Below are 14,455 nucleotides of genomic sequence, written 5' to 3' on the forward strand. Positions count from 1 at the left end.
TGTAGCGTGTATGTGAAGTTTGGATTTTTTGCCCCTATGTGCATCACTTTACATTTTGCTACATTGAACTGCATTTGCCATTTCTTAGCCCACTCACCTAATTTATCAAGGTCCGCTTGGAGCTCTTCACAATCCTTTGTGGTTCTCACCACCCTACATAATTTGGTATCATCTGCAAACTTGGCCACCACACTACCCACCCCTACTTCCAGGTCATTTATGAATAAGTTAAAGAGCACTGGTCCCAATACGGATCCTTGGGGGACACCACTCCCTACATCTCTCCATTGTGAGAACTTCCCATTTTTTATCCACCCTTTGTTTCCTGTTCCTCAACCAGTTTTTAATCCATAGGAGGACTTCCCCTCTTATTCCTTCATTGCTGAGTTTTCTCAGCAGTCTCTGATGAGGAACTTTGTCAAAAGCCTTTTGGAAATCCAAGTAGACAGTGTCCACTGGTTCCCCCTTATCCACATGTCTGTTTACACCCTCAAAGAACTCTAGTAAGTTTGTAAGACAGGACTTGCCTCTACAAAGCCATGCTGACTCTTCCTCAGCAGGTCTTGCTTTTCTACATGTTTAATAATTTTATCTTTAATGATAGATTCTACTAATTTACCAGGAACAGATGTCAAACTGACTGGCCTGTAATTTCCTGGGTCCCCCCTAGACCCTTTTTTAAAGATTGGTGTGACATTGGCCATCTTCCAGTCTTCAGGGATGGAGCCTGATTTCAGGGATAAGTTGCATATTAATGTGAGAACATCAGCAATTTCATGCTTGAGCTCTTTAAGAACTCTTGGATGAATGCAATCTGGGCCAGGGGATTTGGTAGCATTTAGTTTATCAATGGCTGCCAGAACTTCTTCCTTGTCTACCACTATCTTCGCTAGTTCCTCGGATTCACCTCCTAAGAAGCTTGGTTCAGGTGCAGGAATTTTCCTCACCTCCTCTTGGGTGAAGACAGATGCAAAGAATTCATTCAGCTTCTCTGCAATCTCCCTGTCATCCTTTAGCACACCTTTTGTTCCTTCATCATCTAACGGGCCTACCACTTCCCTAGCTGGCTTCCTGCTTTGATGTACTTGAAGAACTGTTTGTTGCTAGTCTTGATGTTCGCAGCCATGCGTTCCTCATAATCCTTTTTTTTTGCCTCCCTTACAGCTAACTTGCTTCTCTTTTGCCACCATTTGTGTTCTCTCTGGTATTCTTCATCAGTTAAGTTGGACTTCCATTTTCTAAAGACATCTTTTTTTTCCTAATAATTTCCTCAACCTCCCTTTGTTAACCATGGGTGGCTTTCTTTTGGACTGCTGCCTTTCCTAGCCTGTGGAACACATTCCAGCTGAGCTTTTAAGACTGTGTTTTTAAATAACCTCCAAGCACCTTGGACATTTTTGACTCTCTTAATTTTCCCTTTCAGCTTCCTGAGCACTATCCCCCTCATCTTTGAGAAATTTCCCTTTCTGAAGGCAAATGTAACTACATTAGTAGTTGTCACTTGTTCGCATGCAGAGATACTGAATCTGACAGCATTGTGGTCGCTGTTCCCTATCGGCTCAACAACACTGACTTCCCGCACCAGGTCCTGGGTCCCACATAGAATTAGATCTAGGATCACATCTCCCCTGGTTGGTTCTACAACCATCTGCTCTAAGCCACAGTCATTTAGCATATCCAGGAATGTTCTCTCCTTACTATGACCTGAACATGCATTTTTCCAGTTTATGTGGGGATAGTTAAAATCGCCCATTACCACGACATTTTTGCTTTTGTTGGCCTCTCTAATTTCTTTTTCCATCTCAAAATCCTCTTGTGCACTCAAAATCCTCTTGTGCACTTTGGTCAGGGGGACGATAATATATTCCTAATGTTATAATGTTAATTGTTAACACACTCCTGCTTTAAGAAAACTCCATTTGATAAACAGCATCTTGCATGGTATGTGCAGAACAAAATATGACTTTTTTTAAAGCTAAGAAAAGTAGAGTCACACTTTAAATTCTGCCTGCAATAAGCATCTCAGAATCTACTGATATCTTTCAAGGATTGCTTTACTGAAAGTTTAGAAGGCATGATACATTTCTTTAAACATTTGAAAATGCTGCCAGTGGCATTTTCTCAGGAGATGATTGCTGAGCTAAATGGGAATAACAGACTGTGTGCTGCTAATGTGAATGGAGAATGGCTAGTGAAATAAATAAATAAATAGACAGATGGGCTCATTAAAACAATTATTCATGTTCTCTGGGTAACCATGAGCCTTTTATCATTCACACAAAAATGGAGGTGGAAAAGAACTAGAGAGTAAATCATACTTAAGACCATAATATTCATGCACCATTTTATGCAGAGATTATTAGGTTAGGACTGCTAGACTTGTGATATATACCCAAGAAGAAGAATTTTGCCTTGATAGTAAAGACTAAATACTCTTTTCTGAAGTCCTATATAAAGTTTTTATGTTTTCATTTCTCTCAGAGTGTTTTAAAGCAATTTCTAGTTAATTAGTTGCATACAAGCATAGAATTTTGTTCTTTCTTCTAATTTTCTCCTTCCTTGAAGAATTTTGCATGCACAGATAATTTGTGCTACATCACCCTGATATAATGCAGTTCTGAATGTTTATGCATATGTAGGGATTCATTTACTTATGTCCATTTCATGAACAAGAATGATGAAAAAAGTAGGAAAAAAAAGGCTACATTCAGGTGTCACAACAACCCATAAAAATAACTTCATGGCATATTTATGCATTCTCTTCTATGCCAGGCATCACCTATGCCAAGTTATACATGGTTCAGACCCAGTAGCGATATTCCAAGGAATCACATTTGTCACATGCAGAACACTGCAAGTGAATGCTCATATGCAGAGAGAAATTTTGGTGTGTCATTAATATATGCACATTTATTTATTTATATTTATTTATTATTTAGACTTGATAAACCACCCACCCACAAAGGGCTCTGGATGGTGTACAGAACATGTTAAACTATATAACTAAAACAATTTACAAAGTACCATTTACAGTTTAAAACCCAATATTACAGAATAACACATAAATATAAAAGTAAAACTTCAGATGGCAAAGATGGTATTTGATTTTGTGTCACGAGGGTGGTCAAGATGGTAATCAGTAGAAGCATAGTGGATGGCATCTTTCTGCAGCTATCCCTCTCCACCAAAAGCCCAGCAGAACAAGACCATTTTACAGGCCCTGTGGAACTGCTCAAGGTCCTACAGGCCCCGGACGCACAATGGCAAGAATTCCACCAGACGAGGGCCAGCACACTAAGTCCTGGCCTGGGTGGAGGAGAGACAGATTGTAGAAGGGCCCGGGACCATCAGTAAGTTGGCCCCTGAGAAGTGCAGAGGTTGGGTGGGGATGTGAGGGGACAGACGGTCCCTAAGGTATGAGGGCCCCAGGCCACGAAGGGTCTTAAAAGTCAATACCAACACCTTGAAGGGAGCCAGTACAGCCAGCAAAGTACAGGTGAGATATGATCCTGAATGGAACTACCTGTGAGAAGCCTGCTGCATGCTGCATGCTGGACCAACTTCAACCTCTGGATCAGCTGCAAGGGAAGGTCCATGTAAAGTGAGCTGCAATAATCTAGCCTAGAGGTGACTGTAGCATGGACCACAGTTGCTAGAGATTGAAAGAAGCACACCCATGCTATCCAGTTCTGAAAGTACTAATAATTCTGAATTGTGCATATGAGGGGAGGGAGTGAGGGGTGGCATGCAAAGGAGGAAAGGGGAGGGGGCCCGGCATCTGGACCTGGCCTGCCCACCCTATTGGAGGAAGGGGGAGGGGAGGAAGTGGTGGCATGCAAGGGAATGGAGGGAGTGAGGGGTGGCATGCAAAGGAGGGGATAAAGGGGAGGGGACCCAGCATCTGGACCTGGCCCGCCCACCCTGGTGGAGGAAGGGGGAGGGGAGGGAGGGGTGGCATGCAAGGGCGGGGAGAGGTAAGGGGCCAGCTGCCATGCATGGCACAGATGAAAGAATGCCACCTGGGTTGTACGGGCCACCTGGGTCTCCATAGATAGAGATGAATCCAGGTGGACCCCCAGGCTATGAACAGAGGAGGCCATCGGCAAGGTGACCCCCTCAAACAATGGTAGCTGGAACCCCTCCCCCCTCCATCATGACCCACCCACAGGATCTCCATCTTAGCTGGATTCAGTTTTAACCTGCTTTACTTCAACTATCCAGCAACTGCCTCCAAACAGTGCTGTAGAGCCACAGGGCAGAAGCCAGCCTGTGGCTCCATCAACAGAATGAGCTGCGTGTCATCAGCATATTGATGACAGATAAGCCCAAAATTCCATTATTAATATTATCTATCTATTATTAGTATTGAGGTACTGGATGTGAGCAGATATTAGGAGTGTACATATTTATTGATCCAATTTGCAGCAAACCATCATCTATATGTCAGTAGTGAAGTTGGCCAAATCTGAGGAAACTTAAAGCCAATGACTGGAGCTGTTAATGGGTGAGATAAGTTGTTCTGCAAACTTGGAAAGCCCCCAGGTTTGCAGGAAAATATGAATTTTTTTAAAAAATACATTGGAGAGTTCAAAACCCCCCAAATGATAAAAGTTTTAGGCAACAGATTCCCTCAGTGGCAGTTGCTAGACAACCACAGCATTTCAGGCTATAGCTTATGTGAGTAAAAGGAAGGGGGAGGGCCCTCTCTCAACTTATTTTGGCCTTTTAAGAGAGGATTCACTGAAGCCAGAACTGAATCCTAGGATTGCTAGCTCCAGTTTGCGAAATTCCTAAAAAGTTTATGGTGGAATCTAAGGAGGGCAAGGTTTGAAAGCAGAAGATGCCTTAGCAGGGTGTAATGCCATACAGTCTACCATCCAAAGTCACTGTTTTCTTCAGGGGGACAGATCACTGCTGTCTAGAGGTCAGCTGTAACTTCAGGAGATCTCAAGGTCCCATCTGGAGGTTGGCAACCCTAGGTCTGACAGCAGCCTTTAAGTTATTTGATAGTATTTTACTTGAATGACTCAACTAGGCCTGGCTGCTCACTACTGTTCAACAGTAGCCACCCTGTGAAAGTCAGTGTGGTTTAGCAGTTAGAACTTCAGAGCATGGTCACTAGACGTGAGCAATACTGAAAATATTTGGTAAAATTCAGATTCGGCTTTTTCAGGTGTAAAATTATCTGTGTACCCGAATAAGCTGAATTTCATATTATGTGGGGTATCCCGAATAATTTGGGTCCATCTGATTTTTTTATTCTTTTGGTTTTTGGCATGTAAAGCTAGTGGCACCAAACTTGCAGGGTATCTTCCAGAGACTCTCCTGATGATACCACCTAGGTTTGATGATGTTTGATTGAGGGGATCCAAAGTTATGGACCCCCAAAGTGAGTGCCCCATTGTTTCCAAAGAGAGGTCATAGAAGATGGGGCTCCCCTTTGAGGGTTCATAACTTTGGACTCCCTGAATCAAACCTTACCAGATTTGGGTGGTATCATCAGGGTAGTATCCTGAAGATACACTGCAATGTTGGTGCTGCTAGTTTAAGAATATGCCTCTGACAGGCACCCCAAGGTAAGTATTTGGGATTGTCTGGGGGATGGATTTTTTAGGGTTTTTTTCTTTCTTTAAAATCCCAGGGAAGGGTGTGTGTGTCTAGTTTGCTTCCCCTTGAAAAAATGCTGAAAGAGTCAGAAAACAGCAAAATACAGATTACACTTCCCCCCCTTTCCCCAGCAAGTGCTTGAAAGTGGAGATTCTTTAAAGGGGGGAAGCAACTGCATGCGGGGACCATTTAAACGATCCTCCAATGCTACTGAATATATACAAGCCGATCCGAATCCTTTACATTCAGATCGGCTCGTATTCAGGCATATTGTATTTGGGCCAAATGTGGCCCAAATATGCCCGAATAGGCTGTGATTTGGCCATTTTGGGTGATTCAGAATACCCAAATGGTCTAATTAAGTCTAATGGTTACTTTATACCTTATGTTGTTCATTCTTCAATTACTTTTTTCCTTACCAGTGGAAAGAAAAATGTTAACTATGTTTAAAATCTGTGAGATATTGCTTTATTCACTTTGAAATTTTAAAGTTTTATTGCCTAAATGCAACAATAAATAGAGACCATGGTATTTAATAAAATTGCTTCTTTTTCAATAGTTTTACATACTCTTCTTGTCCACTTTCATAAAATGAAATGTATTTTGTACTCTCCAGAGGCCTTTCGCAATTTATCTGCAAATGGGAGACAAATCTCTTTCTCTGAAAATCAGGTGGGTGATGATTATTTCCATTTTGCTCATTCTTGCATTCCTTCATAGCCTTTGTTTTTGTACTTTGACCAAAAGTCTCTTCTCCTCTTAGGCAAAACAGAATAGCTTTTTTATATACATTCACTTCTAATCAGCTGCTCTGTTAACAACAGTGAAATATGGTTTAGCAAGATAGGATTTTTTTGGCACTTTTAATATTTTTCCAATACAGAAGGTAGTGCTTCAACATAATTACTGTTAATGCTATTATAAACCAGGGTCCAACTGTTGTGTTCTCTATGGTTTCTCAGGAAAGGAGACGCAATTGAAAACAAAATCTGTTTTATTGACAAAAAATCAAAAGAGTTGCACTCTAGACAAGAACTTTGTCCAATCTGAAAATGGGTATGAAAACTCCAGCAAAACTACCACAGCCCCTGCTCCCAATCCGAATTTTGCCAGCAACAGTTATTCCCAAACTGGTATAGTTGGGTACCCCCCTAAGCTCCATATAAATGCTCTGAAGTTCTCATGTGAAAATTGCTTACATAACAAGCCTGCATAGCTACCATGAGGATGGGGTGCCACACCCCAGGCGTGCACCATTGGTGTCATGTGGGGGACAGAAAATCGCCACAACACCCCTCCCCCTTGCCCTGCCTCGCCAGGCCCAGCAGAATCCGCTGCTGGGCATCCCTGCCCGGCCCCGCCCCACCAGCCAGGCCCCACGGCCTGGAGCAGTCTGGCAGGGCCCCGCTGGGTTAGGGTGCTATTTCCCCTTCCCCTATGCCACTGCAAGCCCACATAGCCAAAGCAATGCAGATAAAGTAAACGAAAGTAAGCATACTGAACACAGACAGGCTATTCCCCAGATACCTGATCTCCTGCTCCCAACTTGGGAAACTCATGACAAGACCAGACAATCAGGTCTTGACACCAAAACCACCCAATACCAGTGTTCAGATCGATCTGCTATTCTCTAAGGCTAAGCAATACCTTCAACCTTTGTATGCTGAAAAATACAAGATTTTTAAAGCTGCATAGTCTTTACTCCCATTTCCCTGATGCTTTTAACATACCAGGGAAATTAATAATGGGCCAGTACTTTGGAGGACTGTTGGGAACCAAAAGCAAGCCAAACAAATTCCCAGCAGCACTGGCCAACCCTGCAGAGGACACCTGGTTTGACTTCCTGCTGCTCAGCCAGCAACTGGACCAAAACCAAGATAACCCTGCAGTCTTTTGGCTTGCTCCTAAACTGTTTTATCAGCTTACTATGTTCCTGATAGTTATCAAATAACATTTTAACTAAGAAGAGATCCAAATGAAGAAACTAGTATATATAGATAGAAGTGGGTCTAGTAGTTTCTACTGAGTTATAAGGAACTATCTGGGACCCCAGCCAAGGGAGGCCAGTCCTGACCAGTGGTCAGAAAACATGTGTACCACAGACATGTATAAGTGGGAATGTGCTTCACTTCCAGTTCATACTCAGATCTACACTGAAGTGGCCCGAGTATATGGAAGAAAACCTTTCATATGCAGAATCTGACAGCCAAACTAAAGAAGCTGTCTTAGGTTCTACATCCAGCTTGAAGGAATTCATCTTTTGCAAGCTAGGAAAGAATACTGAAAGAAAGACATGGGAATAAGGTACACTATGGGAAATAGAATGAATACCTGGGCAGGGAAATAAGCATATCTTAAGAAGTCAGAAGAGTATCAACAGTTCAAATGCCAAAATACCATATCTACAACATTTTGTAAAAAGTCAATTGCTCCAGGTATCCATATAATATACAAGTCAGACTATTTGAAAAGGAATTCCAGAGATAAAAGAGCAGACTGACAGAAAATATTCTGGTTCTGCATTATAAGTGGGTTGTGCACAGAGGGGGGGACCATGCATCGTTTCAGTTGCAACCCCTCAGGGCAGTGGTATGAGCCAGAGATAACTGACGTAAGGGAGCTTTTGAGGTATGCCTTTCTCCATCAGCCATGCAGGCACCTGGCTCCCATTGCCTAAGTCTCCATTCCAAGCTCAGAAAAAAATGAGCTTGTATATAGCCATAACATGGGTGAAGTGGCTGTTGTACCTGTGGGCAGTGACATTCAGGGGTATGGTGCCCATCGCCTGCCCCCTGATTCATTACCCTCATGCCCTGGGAGACTGGTGTGTGTGGGCAGGCATCCTCCCATAGGCCCAGCATTGCTGTACCAACCACCATAGCCCGCAGAAGGCTGTCCTGTCCTATAGGCTAATGGCCATGGCAGGTGCTGGGAGAGGGTCATGTGACTCTAGAGGGGATGGGACAGCAGAGTCACGCCCAGCTCTGGCCTCTGTGGTTAATGTGGGCTTACCAGGGGCAAAATGCTGGCCTCCTCCTGCTGCTGCATCACTGGGCAGCCTCTCTACCTTTGCTGGTGTGCTGCCCCTCCCAACCCTTCTGGCAGGGTGACCTGAAGCTGGGGCCACCTTGTGGCCCTGGATGGCAACCAGGATCAGGCTGTTACCACAGATGTAAGGGTCAGACTGTAAGCAAATCCCCCTTTGGTAAGCTGAGGCAATGGCAGCTTCCATCCACTCTCCCTATGCCTGGCCCCTTCCCTCCTTCCCACCCTAAGGCAGTGGTGGGATTCAAAAATTTTAACAATAGGTTCCGATGGTGGTGGAGCCAACTGGGCCGGGTGGGGTGTGACATGGTGGGGGCGTGGCCTGGGCGTTCCAGGGGTGGGGCGTTCCAGAGCTGGGCAGTTCCAGAGCGGGGTGGGCATTCCTCACTTGATGAGATTTGTTGTACCCAAGGACAGAGATTACCCCCTTGTTCCTAGTGGAGTTAATCATTAACAACCAGTTCTCCAAACTGAGAAAATTTTAACAACCGGTTCGACCGAATAGGTGCGAATAGGCTGCATCCCACCTCTGCCCTAAGGCATTCCGTGGACATTCCTTGATAACCTGCTGGTTGTTATGACCAATGCCACAGGCCTCTATCCATGTGCCATTGGCCTTGGTGGGCATCTACTTTGGCAGTCATTGCCTCACCTCCCTTTCATGTCTCACTCCTTCCAGGCCCCTTGGCCTTGGCGTTGAGTCAGAAACTGGTAGCGGGGTGTCAGAAAACCTTTATTTACTTTGGGACTGTCCATGTGTGTTCCCAGAGACATCCCTTCTTGCCTTCCTACCTTCCCCCCATCTCTGTCAGGTGTGCTGTGCCTTTTTCCTCCTGGCTACTCTGGCCATATTCAGTACCTGTTTGGTGGCATTCTACCTGCCTGAGAACTCTGCCAGTGGCTGCTTCATTTGGTCTTGGGGTTGTTGCCTCACCACTGGGTCCTGGTGACATCTCCAGCACCACTGACCTGGCCTCTTAGCCCAGTGTATTGATCACTTCTGCACTCCACTGATGAGGAGCCAGCTGGTTGGTGAGCTGCCTGCCTCCATCCCTCTGCTATCAGCTTCACTGGGTGGGAGGGGGGATGTCACTACCACCCGTAACATGATGGAATAGTCCTGGCAGGGCCCTTCCATAGCATGGCCCTTTGCTGGGGGATGCCTGCTGACAGGTACATGGATCTAACCAATGAATTGAATCAAAACAGGTGTGGTGGACAGCCACAAAAATAAAAGAAACATCTACCACACCAAGACTACAACAATTAGGAAGCTCACAAAAAAGTGTATTGTGTAAAAAAAAGACTGAACACAAAAATGCCAAAATGAAATGTGCAATCAAAAAACAAGCATAATCTTACAAAACACCAAAAAACAGCCATACTCAAGTAAAGGCATGAAATGGAGGAAGACCTGGATTATTCCATCTAGTATCATTATAGACTACATTTACTTACCTATTGGAGGACTGTAATACTTACCTGCATTTACTTGCATTTGAGGCTTTTGCACCAGAACAATACTCAGTCCTTCATTACATCTGTCCTTGTTCTTCAGTGTGCATTGGACACTTGCTTTCTTTTCCTTTATTGTTCCCTTGTATATTGCTTAATGTTGGTTTTGCCTGAAAATCAAAACAGGCTAACATCTGGTACAGAACACTAGCCCATCTATATTTTGCATTGATAATTTCATGTACTAATTTCCCTTTTCTTCCTTTCTCTCAGTGGATGACAATAATCATGTATTGCTAAGGTAGTGATCTGGCTCTATCAATGCTGGTAAGAATTCCCCCAAATGTTGCTATAGAAAAGAAATTATCACCACAGCACAACATGTAGTTACACTGTCACTTGAAATCCCTTTGCACACATTTCATTTCCCCTCTAGATTTCCTACAGTCAGCAAGCAATTTGAGTTCTGGGACCCACAACTAAATTTAGGGAGTGGATAATGCACTGACTTTTCAAAAGGCCTTGATCCTGCCATTATTTAGCTGAGCCTTACTTCCAGCTTCATTTGCAGGGCTAGATGTTCTTACACTTGCTTGCTGTAAAATAATATCCACTGAGTTACGCTGAAGTTATTGTAGAGTAAGGGTGCAATAGAACTTCAGGGATCAAGGTGCCTGAGCCCGCTGGGGCCATTTTCCTGACATCCAACAAAGAGATATGCAGGCCAGCTTTTCTCTTTACTATGGCTGGAACCTGGCTGCATTTTTGATCATTATAGTGTAATGGAAATGCCGAGTTAGCAATTACATTCGGATTCTGGGGAGGACTGATTCCAGCAAGGTGCCTTCTGACAGCTGCTACAATAAGCAGCTGCAAAGTGTTTTGGGGAAACCTGATACAAAAGGTTAAGGCAATAGTTCTCAGACTCTTGGTTGGAATCCCATGATCAGGGGGACTTCTTTCCCCTCCCCTCCCCTCCCCTCCCCTCCCTTCTCTTCTCTTCCCTTCCCTTCCCTCTTTTTTTTGCTAGCCCCCCTCTCTCTTTTTGTTCTGAAAGAAAAGAAAATCAGTATAAAATTTAGTCTTTTAGGTATGGCTTTTCGATCCTATATTCTTCCCTTGTCAGAATATCTGCATATCCATTGAGTGAGAAAACTCTTGTTTTGGGAATTTCCACACTTCTTGTCCCTTGTGTACCTTTTATTCTGTAAAAGTCACTTAGCACTTTCAGATATGCAGAGTACAGATCAATTAATATAGCTCTGATGTAAATTCTGGGATGTGTGGCATTTTTGCCACAGGATGTACATACCATCTTTCAGGAGTGTAGCCCCATTCAATGTGATCCAGTTTTTCTATAGCATTAGCCCCCATCCATAGTACTTCTGGCTTGTCTGGATTAAGCTTCAGTTTATAAACCTCTTCTAGTCATCCATTGTTTCCAAACATCAGTTTAACCCTTTCACTGTCTTCCTGGAGTTTGATGGAAACAAGAGATAAAACTGTTTTTTAATTGCACATGGTTAACACTGTCCCCTGAATTTCCAGATGATCTCCCCCAGCAGTTTCTTATAGATGCTGAAAAATATGAGGGACAATTAAACCCTGAGCTAGCCTTTAAGAGGAGAGGGTTATTTGAGATTTTATTATACTCTGCGCATTTTAAAGTTGGATTTGTAAACAGCTTAGAGTCACCTGAAAGCATTGGGGTATAAATATTTAAACAAATTTAACCATCAACCAACAAGCACATTCATTAACCAGAACTCTAATTCAGACCTTCAAAAGGTTTCTGAGAGTTTTAACAATGTTCAGAGGAGCTGAAAATATTTACATTGGTTCCACTAACTCTTCTTCTGCTGGAAGCAGCCCAGCATTATGAACTCCATGAATTAAGCATCATGTCTAAACATATTAATTATAGTAGAGAGAAAGGAGGAAACAACACATTTGCTTAAGCACCACCCATTATAAGCCTTTCTTTGACAATGATTTACAAATGTTTCATGCACATTTAACTTACTGTAGGACCCTTCTTTTGGTAATTAAAATATTACACATGCCCGAGATGTCTGAATTTCATAAATGAATGTATAGGAGCAAAAAAAGTCTGTGTCTAATCATTTCCTCATTTTACATTGCTCATTTCTTACAGGGCTGTAGCATACAACATAAATTCCTAGAGAAGTTTTGAAAACAACTGTAAAAACAAGGCACAGCTGGTTGAGATCCTGTGGACTTAAGTGAAAAGAAATTTAACATTCTAGTAATAGAAAGAACCATTCATGAACTTCTAACAGCCTGGACATAATTTGGAGAAAGGTGAAGTAAATAAAGATGGAGAAATGGAGAAAGATTGAGTAAAGCTATCTATGGAGGTCGGTGATGAAACGGTAGAAAGAGAATGTCTGCTTCATATCCTTTACAAATGATTGCCAGCTCTGAATTGAAAAATAACTGGAGATTTTGGGGGTGGAGCCTAAGTTGACAAGGTTTGGGAAAAGGGGGGACTTCAGTGGGGTGTAGTGCCATAGAGTCCACCTTCCAAAGCAGCCATTTTCTCCTGGAGGACTGATCTTTGTCACCCAGAGATCAGTTGTAATCTTAGGAGCTCTCTGGCTACTATCTGGATGTGGGCAACCCTAAACATTCTGACAAGAGTAAAAGTATCCATTTCTAAGTTCTACTGATGATATATTCTACAGCCAAAGTCGCTTACAGTCTGTGAAGTCTGTGCTCTTAAAATGTGTTAGATTTTCTTAAAAATTGAAATTGTAACCTGTTTGGGGAGAATCCTGGAGGGACTGAAAAGTTGGGTAGAAATGTAATAGATTGTTTTCAAGATGCTACTAGGTTTGAAATTTCAAAATTCTCATTTGAAATTGTGAATAACTAAAATAAATGAATGTTTTTCTCTTGAGTATATGTGTATGTGTTTTATTGGTGAGATATTATTTACAACAGCTCAAAAGAAAGTTGGGCAGACTTTCAATTCAGTAGGACAAATCCTTTTCCTTGCTCTTCCTGTCAATGGCTTGGCTTCCTGGTAGAATAAGTAACACCTGTCAAGTCAGATATTGAGTTTTGCTTTACCCCACCTCCCACCCACAAGAAAAAGTAGTGGGGATTTTGTTCCCTCAAAGAGCTTTGAAGCAGAGCAACATCAGCACATGAAATTGCCCTTATCTCTGTAATTCCTTAAGGGGTGAAGCCATAGACTGTTGGAAGATGGGCTTTCTTTAAGATGCTTATAAAGGACCCATGTTCCACCTCATTTTGGAATACTTCACTTTCACAAAACCATGGCTACTTGTAATGCTCTTAATAATCTACAAAACAGCGGTCAGTTGATATATGTTATACGTACAATTTATAATACTTTTCAACTGTAGGCTAGAATTCACATAAAAGACATTGGCTCCGTATCTTTCAAATATGTCTATGACAAGAAAGAAGCTGAAGTTTTTTCTGCTTTGTCAATGTAGTGATGGGGCAGTTTTACCTGTTGATCTTCCGCTCATCATGTAATCCTTAGCATCACAATACCTTTTCCTAGGTGTTCACTATGAGAAAATCTACTCAGATATTTAGTTTATCCTTAAGAAAGTGGCATCCTTATCCTTAAGAAACTGCCCCTTATCTAACATATATACAGTTATTTGAATGATTTTCCCTCGTGCATAATTCAGATGTCCTGGATATAGTCTTTGCCAGCATGTTTCATTTAAAAATCCTGGGCCTGAGTGGTTATACTACTTTATATTTCCTAAATGCCCTGTTGCATACCAACTAATTGCTGCAGAAGGCGGTTCCACTGCCTGTGTAATCAGAGCTCAATAATCCATGGCAAGCTCACTTTAAACGCAAATAAACAGGAAATTCTATAACATTTCATTAAAATTCCATTAAAGTAGCAAGGCATAGACTTTCACAGTGATTTGCCTGGTTCCAGCACTTTGTTATCATTAATAGCTTTGAACATCTCAGTCTATGATTATTGAGCTGTGTCTACACCTCCCTCTGCTGCCTCTTGAGTGTAGCACAAAGCAGATGATGTCAGGGTCACAAAGACTTTGTATCTGGCTGAAGAATATGACTGATGTGGTGCAGAAAAGTCCTGTTCCTGTGTGACCAATGCACCCTTCTTCATTGCTCTTCACTCCAGATCAAGAGTCAATAGGGATCTGCCCAGCAGTGGGATTCAAATAATTTAACAACCAGTTCCGGTGGTAGGATTCAAATAATTTAACAACTGGTTGTTTACAAGCATCATTTTAACAACCGGTTCTGCCAAAGTGGTGCGAACCTGCTGAATCCCACCACTGGATCTGCCCCAAGGCATACATAG

At 42.6% G+C, this 14,455-nt stretch overlaps 1 protein-coding gene across 1 annotated transcript in view; it reads left to right on the top strand.

The window, feature by feature from the left end:
* Nucleotides 1-13,027, top strand: part of CAPN13 (calpain 13) — a 117,988-nt gene extending 104,961 nt beyond the window's left edge. The window contains exons 20-22 of the mRNA XM_048508497.1: nucleotides 6,224-6,279; nucleotides 10,381-10,434; nucleotides 12,263-13,027. Of these exons, the coding sequence (XP_048364454.1) occupies nucleotides 6,224-6,279; nucleotides 10,381-10,407 (83 nt within the window). The 3' untranslated portion in view covers nucleotides 10,408-10,434; nucleotides 12,263-13,027. The remainder of the gene's footprint in view (nucleotides 1-6,223; nucleotides 6,280-10,380; nucleotides 10,435-12,262) is intronic.
* Nucleotides 13,028-14,455: the final 1,428 nt, after the last annotated feature.

This window comes from Sphaerodactylus townsendi, linkage group LG01, assembly GCF_021028975.2.
Source record: "Sphaerodactylus townsendi isolate TG3544 linkage group LG01, MPM_Stown_v2.3, whole genome shotgun sequence".
Lineage (NCBI taxonomy): Eukaryota > Metazoa > Chordata > Lepidosauria > Squamata > Sphaerodactylidae > Sphaerodactylus > Sphaerodactylus townsendi.